Here is a 14,064-nt window from a genome sequence, read left to right as displayed (position 1 = left end):
CCAATTTTCACTGAACTTGTAACTGTATTTCATATTCGTCTCTGATCCATGATTTTATTTTCCTATGTTCCTCTTCCTTATACTCACTTAGTATTACAGTCTAATGATATTTCTTTTCACTTGTAAGTGAGAGGTCTTAAGTTCGATTCTTGTAAGGAGAATTTGAACCAAATTATTGATAGACAATTGTGAAGGGGATGTGTGCTAAAATTTAGTTGTTTGTACTAACAGAATTTAAGGGTTTGTTATTTTTGGCGCCAATTAAAATAAAAAACCGTTTGATGACTTGGAATATAAGTCAAGTCCCAATCGTTTAAGCTTGGCGTATTGGGAATAATACATACAGACTACGGAGGCATCCTATCGGCGTTGAGATCGAGCAGCCATGGCTGCGGAGGACAAAGGAGTAGCAGATGGTATCAAATCGTTCCTTCGCGAACAAATTGCAAGCGTCATACATCAAGGGACCGAAAAGCTTCCCCGTATCAGTCGCCTCTATGCTGAAGCCCGCATGCTCAACAATCAAGGTTCCATTTCTTTTTCAAGATTCCATTTCTTCGCCCGAGTTCTGTTTCTAATTCGCACAATCGATTTCTCTCTAGGGTCAATTTGCTGGTTTGATTCTTGCTCTGTGATCTTGTTTATCGACTGTGGTTCGATCCTTGTACTGATTTCTGAGAATGTAGATATTGTTACTGAAATTTGGTACGGAAAACGTAGATTAAAATCTGTTTTCGGTTAAATTATTCGAAAGTGGTTTTGGTTAACAGTTTGTTTCGACTTTCAAGCAAAACAATCACAGACTTCATTATTAAACTGGATTGAATATTTTTCCTTACCTTCTGCTGCAATAGCAGCAGATATTTATATACATAATATTACACACGCATGCAATAAAGAACTATATTAGAAGAGGCATCTTTGCTGTCAACAAAGCTGCAGTCCATGTGAAGACCCTTGCTGTCCACGATGCACTGTGAGTGGAGCATCTCCGACAGAAGAGAATGGCTCCTATTAGAATAAGCCATTAGAATAATCTTCTCATATCCTTTTCAATTCAACAGACTTCATCTAACAGCCCCCCGCAAGCTAACAGAGGGTGGTACAACTGGGAGCTTGGAGATAAGGAACTGAAATCTGGACGAAGACAATCCTTTAGTGAAAATGTCAGCAAGTTGGTCCTGGGAACACACATAATTGACCAACAACTGACCACGAACAACCTTCTCACGAACATAATGATAGTCAACCTCAAGATGCTTGGTTCTCGAATGAAAAACCGGATTGGACGCAAGGGCAATTGAAGAAACATTATCACACCAAATGGTTGGTTGAACCAGATGGAGATGGAGATCTTTATAAAGAGACCTTAACCATGATAACTCTGCTGCAGTATAAGCTAACTGCCTATACTCTGCCTCTGCACTCGACCTCGATACTGTCTTTTGCTTTTTTGAACTCCAGGATACAAGGTTGGAACCCAAATAAACACAGAAAGCACCTGTGGAGTGACGAGTATCGGGGTTGCCAGCATAATCTGCATCAGAATAAGCTGTCAACTTCGCAGTTCCTGGTTTATACAATAGCCCATGATTATACGTAGCCTTCAGATACCGTAGGATTCTCTTTACAGCCATCCAGTGCGTTGTTTGTGGAGAGTGCATGAACTGGCACACTTGATTCACAGCATATGATAAATCAGGCCGAGTTATCGTAAGATACTGTAGTGCCCCAACAACACTACGATACATCTCTGGATTGGCAAAAGAATCTCCAGCATAGGCACTCAACTTCTGACCAGACGACACTGGAGTGGAAATGGGCTTTGCGTCTGTGAATTTAGTTCGAGTCAGTAGGTCCAGAGCATATTTGGACTGACAGAGATGCATGAAATCACCAGTATACTTGACCTCAATACCCAGGAAATAACTTAGTGGTCCCAAATCCTTCATTGAAAACAAACTACCAAGTTTCTTAATCAAATGATCCATCTGGCGAGAACTATTCCCTGTGAGGAGAATGTCATCGACATAGATTAAAAGAATGAGATATACACCCCGTTGATTATACACAAACAAACTGTAATCACATGTGGACTCCTCAAAGCCCAGTTGAAGCAAGAAATCTGAGAAGCGTTGGAACCAAGCCCTAGGTGCTTGTTTTAAACCATAAATAGAACGTTGCAGCTTACAAACATGATGTGGAAACTGTTTGTCAATGAACCCTGATGGTTGCCGCATGTAAACATGTTCATTTAAGTAGCCATGCAAGAACGCATTTGATACATCCAGTTGGCGTACAGGCCACTTCTTTGACACAGCAAGACTTAAGACAAAACGAATGGTGCTGTGTTTAACCACCGGACTGAAAGTCTCAGTGTAATCCACGCCAGCCTTCTGATGAAAACCATTAGCCACTAACCGAGCTTTATGACGCTCAACAGTGCCATCGGCTTTGCGCTTAATTTTGAACACCCATTTATTTGGCAGTACGTTCATGTCAGATTGTTGTGGAACTAAACTCCACGTGCCACACCTTTGTAATGCATTAAATGCTTGCACCATAGCGTCCCTCCACTCATGATGCTTGACTGCCTGACTGAAGCAAGTTGGTTCAACAGGAATATCTTTAATGGTAACATGCATAGCATACTTTGGATTGGGTTTGACAACTCCAGACTTGGAACGTGTAGTCATAGAGTGGCCAGTATCACTAGACACATTAGCAGGCAAAGATTGTGAATTGACTAACACTTGCTCATGTGATTGTAGTGGGGGTCCTAAGGAATGGTTAGATGGTAATGGTATTGGGGTTGGAGATGTTAGATCAGGAGAGGAAGAAATATGTGGCGTGATGGAAGTATCAAGAGAGGACTGGGCACTATGGGTATTGGTTGTAGAAGAACACACGGGAACAGTTGTGGTTAAGGGAAAAGTAAATAATAATTGGGGTAAAAAATTGTTACCTTGTGATGCAACGCTTTCAGGAGGAGATGTGAGTCCCTTAAAAGGGAAAAAATCCTCATCGAATAGGACATGGCGAGACAAGTAAACTCGTCTTGTGGACAGATCCAAACATTTGTATCCTTGATGATCAAGAGAATACCCAAGAAAGACACATGACTTGGATTTTTGTTGTAATTTATTTTGATTATATGGTGTTAACCAAGGAAAACAACGACAACCAAAAACTTTTAACATGGCATAATTTGGTTTTCTTTGAAACAATTTCTCAAAAGGAGATATGTTTGATAGTACACGAGTTGGCAGACGGTTTATCAAGTATGTAGCAGTTAAGCATGCATCAAACCAAAACTTATTAGGCATATGAGATTGAGAAAGCATAACAATACTGATTTCGACAATGTGTCGGTGTTTCCGTTCTGCCAATCCATTTTGTTCAGGATGTTTTGGACAAGAAAAACGTTGAGAAATTCCATGAACGCCAAGAAAATTTTGAAAGGCATGACTTTTATATTCACCACCTTCATCACATTGAAGGGTTTTAATTGAACAATTAAACATCTTTTCAACCTTAACTTTAAACTTTACAAATATGTCAAAAACTTCAGATTTTTGTTTCATGGGAAAGATCCAAGAATATCGGGAATAATCATCCACAAACAACAGGTAATAACGAAAACCTTCATTAGAAATAATTGGAGAACACCACACATCAGAATGTAAAAGTTGCAAAGGAAATTGAGAGACAGATTCAGACTTACTGAAAGGTAACCTAGTACTCTTTCCTAAAGGACATGACTCACAAAAGATGACATTAGATGTACCATGAATTGGTACAAATTTATTTGAAATTAAAAACTTGATTATTGGTTTGGCAGGGTGACCAAGACGAGCATGCCACTTTTGAACATACACCCTAACTCCCACAAACGCAGAAACTGGATACTTGAGTGGACCACTGCCATTTGGAAATGGGTATAACCCATTCTCACATCTCCCTCGGAAAAGCGTCTTCCGTGTCTTGAGGTCCTTAACAAGGAAAAAATGTGGAAAGATTAGTAAATAACAGTCATTGTCTAAGGTGAACCTATGGGCGGAGATAATATTGGTAGAAGCAGTAGGGCAATGAAGGATATCTTGTAAAGCAAATGAGCAAGCAGTAGTATTAAGTTGAGTGGAACCACAATGGGCAATAGAAATTCCAGAAGTATTACCTATACCTCCCACACCATCTTTACCAGTATAGTCTTTAGGATTTACCAAATTCTGAAAGTCTGGAGTAATATGTGCGTTGGCACCTGTGTCCAGGAGCCAAGTTCCATTTTGCTGCTTGTTGATGGGGATGGTGGAGGACGTCATTGCCGAGAGACGTTGGGCAGGGATTCGGCCTTCAAAAGCAGTATTCATGCGGTGATAGCAGTCAAGAGCGGGATGTCCAGGTTTGCCGCAGATTTGGCAAATAATGCGATCACCATATGAAGCAGATCTTTCAATATTACCTGAAGGATTGCGCTGATAATTATTATTGCGTGGGTTGTAGCTTCTTTGAGCACCACGAGTGGATAGAGAGGTGCCTCGTCCATTTCCACGAGAGCGGCCTCCACCACGGCCTCTAGACGCAATGAAGGCATTGACAGTAGCACCTTCCACCAAAGGGACAGTTTGGTCCGCCATTCTTCTTTCGGTTGTGAGCAGGAGTGCTTCAAGAGTGGGATATGTGATAGGATTATCACGAGCTTGTGCAGCACTTACTGTCATCTCAAAGGCCGGTCCAAGATTGTTCAACACAATCTGCACGAGCTCATCATCACTCACAGGATGCCCAGCTAGGGCAAGGTTATCAGCTATCGCATTCATGCGATCCAGGTAATCCGCCACAGATAGATCACCTTTCTTGGTCTGCAACAACTCATTTCTCAAAAACAAAATTCTATTTTGAGAAGTAGAGGCATACCTTTGCTCAAGAGCTTCCCAGGTTGCTCGAGCAGTTCGTTTGCTTGCCACCACAGACAAGACAGAGGCAGTTAGAGAACCATTTATCCAACTGAGGATCATTTGATCCTGTTGTACCCAGGCAGTGTACGCTGGGTTCAGAGTGGTTGCACCAGTCACATTCTTTGGAGGACACACCAGCGTGCCATCAACATATCCCATCAAGTCCCTACTTTTTAGGATAGGGAGTATTTGAGCCAACCACAGTGGGTAGTTGGTTCTATCAAGTTTGATATTAACAACAGTAGAAAACGGATGAAAAGAGTTTGGGAGGGTGGATGAACTAGCGGGAACATTGTTTTCAGCCATGGAAGCGAGGATGGGAAGGATAGGAAACTAGGATCGTTGTCGTTAGACAAAAAAAGCTCTAGAAACCATATTAAACTGGATTGAATATTTTTCCTTACCTTCTGCTGCAATAGCAGCAGATATTTATATACATAATATTACACACGCATGCAATAAAGAACTATATTAGAAGAGGCATCTTTGCTGTCAACAAAGCTGCAGTCCATGTGAAGACCCTTGCTGTCCACGATGCACTGTGAGTGGAGCATCTCCGACAGAAGAGAATGGCTCCCATTAGAATAAGCCATTAGAATAATCTTCTCATATCCTTTTCAATTCAACAGACTTCATCTAACATTCATATGTACTTAAGAGAGCAAGAAACTTATATTGGTTTTATGCTTACCAACCACGTTATTGGTCAATTCGCGTTTTTGCATAGTTGAAATGTATATGAAATTTGGGGATCTGGTGGTGGTCTTGGATTTTATCAAATATAGCTGATTGATAAGTTAAATTTGTAAACTGAACAGTGAAATTTCTTAAGCAAGAACTCCGGCTGCTGGAGCAGCGTCCATCTTATGTTGGTGTGTTTATAAGATTAATCGAGAGGAACAAGGCTTTGGTTTTGGTAAGTAGTTGTACATTTTGTTCGTTGCAGATACTTTGGAAGTTATGCATACCAAATTCAGTACTTTTTTTTTTAGTACCGACTTCTGTTTCTTTTCAATTTCCAGGTTCGCCAAAGAGGAAAATATGCTGTTAATATTGATAGAAATATTGATGTCACAATGCTCGAACCATTAATGAGAGTTGCTCTCCGCCCTGAGACCTATGCTCTTCATGTAATACTGCCAAGAAAAGTTGATCCTCTTGTCAATGTTTTGAAAGTTGAAAATGTTCCTGATTCTACTTATGAAATGATTGGTGGTCTGGATAAGCAAATCCAAGAAATAAAAGAGGTTTTATTTTGCACAACCCTACTGTCTGAACTTATATTTAGTGGCCGGTTGATTTTTTTCTCATTTAGCTTGGTTTCTGCGGATTTCTTCTTCACATTCTTAGGCAATTCATATTGATCATCTTTCCAGGTCATTGAACTTCCACTTAAACATCCTGAATTGTTTGAGCGTCTTGGTATAGCGGAACCAAAGGTAGAACTATGTTGCCAAGTTATTTTTGTTCGCTCATTTGCTTACTTAGTAGGCACCAACTGTTACGTTAGTGCCCTGAAACTCACTCCTTCATATATCAGGGCGTCCTGCTTTATGGACCACCTGGTACTGGGAAAACAGTGGTGGCTCGGGCTGTGGCTCATCATACAGACTGTACTTTCATAAGGCTTTCTGGTTCCGAGTTAGTCCAAAAGTACATTGGGCAAGGTGCTATGATGGTTAGAGCACTTTTTCTCATGGCTAGGTTGGTTTTCATCTCATTTTATGAGGACTATTCTTGATTCCGTGATTCCCTGTCTCAACATGTTGCATTTGCTATCTCCTTGTATATTTCCGTTGCTCCATTTCTTGAGTTTTACATATGCTCAGGTTTGATGGCGAGACTCTAATTCGTGGAGGGAAAGTCTGAGCTAGAATAAGCTTTTGTGCAATTGTGATGTTGGGCATCAATGGTATTGAAATATAGTCATACTACGGGATGGTCAAAGGCATGTATGTAAATCCGGTGCCCTTGGGAACTGAATCTAGAAGAAATAAAGGAACAATAGCTTTTTGGAGTGTCCGGGAACCTTTGAATACATGTTTTACGTTTAAATGCTGCAAAGATCTTGATTGTGGATCACTCGATGCAACTTCTTTTTAGCCTGTGAAACGGAATGAAATGAAAATTGAATATGGGGGCATACATTTAAGGTTTCTAATCTAATTTCCTCTCATACTTCTGCTCCCCGCTTACTAACTTCATCCTTTAACTTTCTATTTTGTTCAGGCTGCATGCTCCATCTATCATTTTTATGGATGAAATTGACAGTATTGGATCTGCTCGTATGGGATCTGGTAGTGGGAAAGGAGACAGTGAGGTGCAGCGGACTATGCTAGAGCTTCTCAACCAACTGGATGGATTTGAGGCAACAAGCAGGGTAAAGGTACTTTAGAGAATGTGGATGCATTGATATCGAAACACTATAAGATACGTAAACATTATCGTTTAATTGACCACCATCCTCTTCAAATTGCGACTTATACAGGTTTTAATGGCCACAAATCGTGTTGATATGCTGGATCCAGCGCTCCTCAGGCCAGGACGAATTGACAGGAAGGTTAAATTTCCAAATCCTAATGAACAGGTACATGAAAGTCCATATACTGGTGGGATTATTGCTTTCAATAGGTTTGATGATGCATTCATAAGTCTAGTTTTAAGCTTGTTCTTTCAATTGATTACTTATATCTCGTCTATGGGTTTCATTCATGCAGTATAACTTAATTATAGTTCTTAGAAAATGTTAGAAATTTTATTTTAAAGAATATCATTGCACAGATTTCACTGATAGGATAACAGTTTTGAGGATATGAACATAATAGACCACGGCCTATTTTATCGGTTATTCATTAACAGACAATACTCATTAATATATATAACAAATTGCAGTCTCGGTTGGAAATCTTGAACATACATGCACGGAAAATGAATTTAATGCGAGGCATTGATTTGAAGAAGGTTGCAGAGAAGATAAAAGGTGCATCTGGTGCAGAGCTGAAGGTATTGATTTCTGTTTTTATTGTATCCCATGGATTTCTTAGGAAGTCAGGGTTTGTGTGCACGTTTTAAAAAAGCACATGTTGTCTTTCACCTTGCTGCAGTCAGTTTGCACAGAAGCAGGGATGTTTGCTTTGAGGGAGAGGAGGATTCATGTGACACAGGAAGATTTTGAGATGGCAGTTGCCAAGGTAATGAAGACGGAGACCAAGAACATGTCGTTGCGGAAGTTATGGAACTAATCATGTTATCATGTGCCAATCTAAGCATGAACTTAAGATGATGTTTCAAAGGAAGCAGATGTATCTTAGAAGGATATTCGCACACACGTATGCATATTAGTGAGAAAACACAATGGAAGTTACACAAAACTATACCTGCAATTTGAAAGCCTGAATTCCGAAACGAACTCGATGTTGGAACATCCAATCTGTCTATAATTGAAGTTTTAAATTTGAGTTTCCGAGTTGAAGTGTTCCCAACATTTTCGAATCCAAATGTTTATTTTATATTTCAAATTTGAACCTATAACATGTTATAAATTTGGTTGAACAAGAATTAAAAGAGAGTGGATTTCAGAAGATGAGTGTTTGTGGCATGAAAAAAGTAAATGAAAGTGAATTTGTTTATAAGCAAAGCTGTTGGGATATCCCAAATGGGTAAAAGATAACGATAAGTCAAGGGTTCGATTTCTAATTCAAACAGGAAAATTATACCTTGTAACGATTTCTGGTTAAGCAAAAATATGGGTAATAATAGAAAAAATATGCTGAAATCCAACCAAGAAAACATTAGAAAGCAAACGGGGGTTAAAGTCGTTAGACCAGTTGGCGAGGGTAGTGTGCTCCCTTGCAGCAGCATTCATTCATTCATATATATCATCAGAGTAGTGGGGTTTTTACAACCAACATTCTTATCTCAATTGAGGAATAAGACAAGGAACACAACCTAACATTGTACTAGTCTAATCTAAACCATACAGCACGGTTGCTTCATCCAAGACAAACTAACTGTCTTTGCCCCACGCTCCAGTTTCACCATTTTCGACCACTGTTATAGCCATGTGTGTTATCAGTTTACGGTTGCCTAGTAACCGGGCCAGTCCTGCCTAATCAGCAGTGATTCTAGCGTCAAACAGTAGAGTTTTGGCATGAGGCAGGGTGGTTAGTTGGTTTCGTAGCCTTTTCAGCTCGGGTTAATAAGTCCTTAGGGGTGTTCTACACCTAGTGCCCTAAAGCCCTAGTGGTTTGGGAGTCATTGACCTAAAGCTCGCTACATGGGTTGGATCGAAAGCTTAAGTGAACCGACATTGCACGACCACTACTGTTACTGAAAAAAAAAAAAAACAAAAAAAAAAATTAAAAGGAAAAAGGAAAAAAAAAAAGAAGCTATATTCAAAGCTAGTATGTGTGAAAGTGTGGAATAAATAAGGACGAGAGGTAAGTGTTTTAGTCGAGTCTCCTTAACTATGTTGGTTCACTTTACACTAAAGGAAGTTTGTGAATTATTTTCTAATTGATTCTAAATGGCTTAGACTCTGTGGTGAGATTGGTTGGAACTTTTGAAAAGATGTTCTAGTTTTTAAAATTTGCTATGGATTGCAACTTGAAGGTGGAAGTTGTCTTGGTTGAGTTTTAGCTAGTTATCTAGTTTGTTAAGTTTTTCTTGTTTTGCTTGAGGACAAGCAAAATGCTAAGTTTGGGGGTATTTTGATGAGTAGATTTTATATTATATATTTTACCCTAATCTTAGTAAATTTTGGTTAATATTTTAGAAGAATTTTGATACTTTGAATTGTATTTTCAATATGGGACTTTCGACTTCCTTTGGAGCAAAACATGATGAAATGGACGAATTTTGGAGTAATTCCAGTTTGGAGGACGTTCGTGAGTCACTTAGTTTGATCTTATCAAAATTTGGGATTTTCCACCAAGCGGTCATTTTCTGGCGATAAAATAAAGGAGCGATGCGCTGTGCTGGAAAATGACGTTTTTGGGCTTAAATTGCGTTTTTGGAGCCTAAGATGACCTCGGATGGATTCGTGGCCTTCTAGAGAAGTGTTCAGAATATTTCAAACATTAAATCCAGTTTTATTGGGCCAGTTTTGGAGCAGCTTATGGGTCCAAAACGTGGCTATTCAGATTTTAGGCGAATTTTACCATTTAATTTAGGGTTATGTTTTTTATTTTATTTGATTATTAATTTTAGTTTCCTAGGGGGAATAAAGGACCTGTTTTTAGGGTTTGTGTGGGGGGACTTAGTAGATATATTGCTTGGCCATCTACCATTTTTCTCTCATTTCCCCAATTCATCGCTGCTCTCTCTTTCTTCTTCATTGTTCTTAGAAACGCAAGATCATTCTCTCTGGTTAGACAAACCGAAGAGACTCTCTCAGATCTCTTCCCATTTTCAAAACTTTTAAGCTCAGCCATCCATTCAAACCTTCAGTTCACAGTTGCTCCCTTATCCTCGCTATGCGCTGCATCTGTTCTGCAACCAATAACCCAGCCACACACACACCTCCCGGAGTACCTAGCCGTGATGGGAAATCTGAAAAACTGAAATGCTCAAGGTTAATCATTCTCAATTCGTTTGATTTCCTGTTCAGATTTATTTGTTGGAGGAAAATGTAACAAGATCTAACACATGCATGTGGTGTTATCTGTGTGAGGACCCTCAATAATTTCAAATCTGAGACAAACAACACAAGGAAAATGCCCTGAGTCGCCATCTCTTCTCAACCAAACCATGCGTCTCCCAAGCCTCACGCCATCACGGATTCGATTTCTAAGCATGTAGATTGAGAGCATTTCGCACATGCAACGGTAATCATCTCCCACTTGATTCAATATACATGTCTCTCAGCTTGCGAAACATTTCTGAGAGCTATAGTCCTGCTGAAAAATAGTCTTGTTGTCACAGCTATTCATGAAGTTGTTGCTTTTGTTTTTGTTGTGCAACGAACTCCCACTCTGCTATCTGGCCAGAAGTAGCCAAGGGAGATGGGGCTTGGACATCACAGATCCCAGACGCACACTTCAATGAACCCCAGATCTGTGCATCTGGGAGGTAAAATTTCATAACCCCCAAACTTGCATCTATTAATGAGCTCAATGTTAATGGCCTTAAATTCCAGCATACAGATGTGGCTGCTGTGAATGTAGACTTATTGCTGGGTGCATGATTCCAGTAAAAGATAATCTGTCTATATTTTCCCTTAGTTTCCATGAGTGCAACCTGCAATTAACCAATATATGCGAATATTAAAAACGGAGCTAAAATCAACTGCGTAAATAAAGAAAGAAAAATATTTTTGGATTTTTCACTTTTTTTTTAATTTTTATTTATTTTCATAATTTGTATATATATTTTTTATTTTTATTAAAAAATAGGTATGTAAATGCATCTAGAAATTTAACTAAAAAAAAAAATCAAACGAAAAATAAAATAATGGAAAGAATTTAGAAAAATTGGGTTGCCTCCCAATAAGCGTTGTAGTTAATGTCTATAGCTAGACGTAGAGGAATGAATTGATGATCACATCACTTATTCTCTTGTAATCAACCACTCCTTGATAGCATCATACAACAACAGTAGGCACGGAATGAGATGATGTTTGTCAATTATGTGTTTCAGGGAAGTGGTTGAATCCTTCATATTAGCCCTTCTACATGAATGAAATGTTGTAATAAAATAGTATCCCTTCCAGCAGCGTTTACGTCTTCGTCGAACTGACTTAAACCTTGTATTTAACACCCACAATTTCTGCATTGGCCGAATTTCTTGATGAAGAATTAGGTTGCCATTAAGCTTTTTCTTTGTTTCCTTGTGGATCATAGTTTGCTTGTATGACTCCCCTAGATTTTCTTTAAATTTGCATGCTTGTATTGCTGGACCGACCAATTCAACAACATAAATTGTGTTAGTAGTCATCTGCCCTGTCTCTAACAGTGTGTTAGAGAGCTGATCATGTGACATATTAGATGTTGAATTTGTGTGAACCCCCCTAACATATTAACACTCATGTCTTTCTGCAGGCTTTGTGGGAAAGGTTTTGGTGGCACATGAACATGGGTAGCACTCGGTTCTGGTGGGATTATAAGATCAGCATGTGCTGCTTTCTCCCATGGACGTGAATGGGTGGCAGATTGCTCTTCAATTCCTGCACCAATCTCCTCTTGATCATTAAAGCTCTTCCCATAATTTAATGCTTGAATAAGAAATCCTTCATTGGTTATTTCAATGTAAAAGTCAGTTAATTCCAACAATTTAGAGAGCTTGTCATCCATTGAAAACTCTTGTGGCACATTAAGCTGCTCAAAATACTGCCCAAGATGCTCTTTCAAACTTTGAGTGTAGAACTTTGAATGGGGATTATTTAAAATAATTCCTTCTAATCAGATTTTCAGTTAGTTATTGCTGTTTATACATATATAAAAAAAAATTTAATTTTAGTTCGCAAGGTCATTCTCCACAGGGATTATTAAATAATTCGAAACAAACCAAATTTCAATTAATTATTGTAAAGTAGAAATTTAGGTGATTGATTTTATAACCTAATTAAAATAAAAACGAAATTAATGAATTAAAATAAACAATCTGCAATATTAGAACTAGAGAGAAAAGAAAACAGTTTTGGGAGAATCAAATTAAGAAAACACTAGAGTTCCACCATCACCTAGCAATCCTATGAACTTTTACCAATTACTTATGATCTACACATGCCACTTTGAAGGTTAGGTTTTCCTAATTTATATTCTACTTGGAACCTCCAACATATAACGTATATCTAACTTGAAACCCATCCGGACGTTCGGATCAAATCTGAACATGAAAGACTCATTATGTTTTAAGAAAACCCTTTGAAAAACCATGCAATCCTTAAGACGTGGTATTCATCCTAAGTGAAATTACAATTATTAATCACAAGAAGCCAGCGTCAATTTCAGGGAATCTTCCGACCAAAATTGCATCAAATTACTTTTCTAAAGATCCTAATGGTGATCAGGCATTAAGACAATTAGATAGTTTTTATCCCGGTGATTAACAATTTAAAGTATACATGCAATCAATCATAAGCAATTAAATAAAAATCACATATTCATGCTAAGGCTCAAGGCTTCACCCTAGCAATAGAAATTAGTTATGCATATTCATAATTGAAATCATAGAAAATATTATTAAGAAAAGGATTAAAAACACCTTCAAGTAGGAAATCTCCAAAACCCTAGCAATTCTCTCTGTCTCCAAAATTGCATAAAATAAAGCGTAGAGAAAAATGGTAGACGGCCAAGCAATATATCTGCTAAGCCCCCCACACAAACCCTAAAAACAGGTCCTTTATTCCCCCTAGGAAACTAAAATTAATAATCAAATAAAATAGGAAACATAACCCTAAATTAAATGGTAAAATTCGCCTAAAATCTGAACAGCCACGTTTTGGATCCATAAGCTACTCCAAAACTGGCCCAATAAAGCTGGATTTAATGTTTGGAATATTCTGAACACTTCTCCAGAAGGCCACGAACACATTCGATATCATCTTGGGCTCCAAAAACACAATTTAAGCCCAAAAACGACATTTTCCAGCACTGCGCATCCCTCCTTTATTTTATCGCCAGAAAATGACCGCTTGGTGGAAAAATCCCAAATTTTGATACGATCAAACTAAGTGACTCACGAACGTCCTCTAACTATAATTACTCCGAAATTCGTCCATTTGGTCCTGTTTTGCTCCAAAGGAAGTCGAAAGTCCTATATTAAAAATACAATTTAAAGTATCAAAATTCTTCCAAAATATTAACCAAAATATACTAAAATTAGGGTAAAATATATAATATAAAATCTACTCATCAACTACATTCAAGGGCGGAGTTATAAATTCTTTCGAAGGTCGGCTAGCTTTAAGATTGAATGTTCTTTTTTCTTAAGCTCATAAATATACATGTATTATGCAAATGAAGAACCAAGTATCATTTTGTAAACCATGCAAGTCTATAAAAAAGTGAAACAAAATAATTATATGAATAAGAGAGATAAAGCTAACTGAAAAATAATTGCAAAGAATTTATCTCCATCTTGGTGAGCTATATAAATAGTGGGTTAC

General features: G+C 38.3%; 2 protein-coding genes across 4 annotated transcripts; one reads left to right on the top strand and one right to left on the bottom strand.

Moving 5' to 3' along the window:
• The first annotated feature begins 358 nt into the window (after nucleotides 1–358).
• LOC126609816 (26S proteasome regulatory subunit 8 homolog A-like) lies at nucleotides 359–8,421 on the top strand. Of its 3 annotated transcripts, none has more exons than XM_050277746.1 (9): nucleotides 359–527; nucleotides 5,795–5,874; nucleotides 5,981–6,205; nucleotides 6,335–6,397; nucleotides 6,499–6,662; nucleotides 7,188–7,344; nucleotides 7,447–7,545; nucleotides 7,851–7,961; nucleotides 8,063–8,421. In XM_050277746.1, exons 1-9 carry the CDS (start codon nucleotides 386–388, stop codon nucleotides 8,198–8,200), a joined length of 1,179 nt encoding a protein of 392 aa, XP_050133703.1. In that variant the 5' UTR covers nucleotides 359–385; the 3' UTR covers nucleotides 8,201–8,421. The 3 variants fall into 3 exon arrangements, with proteins under 3 accessions (XP_050133703.1, XP_050133710.1, XP_050133697.1); XM_050277753.1 differs by having other exon boundaries at nucleotides 5,777–5,874; nucleotides 7,447–7,518; XM_050277740.1 differs by having other exon boundaries at nucleotides 5,777–5,874.
• Nucleotides 8,422–11,456: 3,035 nt separating this feature from the next.
• Nucleotides 11,457–12,763, bottom strand: LOC126602588 (uncharacterized). The gene is made up of 3 exons (XM_050269490.1): nucleotides 12,721–12,763; nucleotides 11,978–12,348; nucleotides 11,457–11,921 (listed from the first exon to the last, which is right to left on the bottom strand). The coding sequence occupies exons 1-3, from the start codon at nucleotides 12,761–12,763 to the stop codon at nucleotides 11,505–11,507; spliced, it is 831 nt and encodes a 276-aa protein (XP_050125447.1). The 3' UTR covers nucleotides 11,457–11,504.
• Nucleotides 12,764–14,064: the final 1,301 nt, after the last annotated feature.

This window comes from Malus sylvestris, chromosome 2 (genome assembly GCF_916048215.2).
Source record: "Malus sylvestris chromosome 2, drMalSylv7.2, whole genome shotgun sequence".
NCBI lineage: Eukaryota > Viridiplantae > Streptophyta > Magnoliopsida > Rosales > Rosaceae > Malus > Malus sylvestris.
Note: the sequence above shows the minus strand (reverse complement) of the source record. Positions and strands in the feature narration are given on the sequence as shown.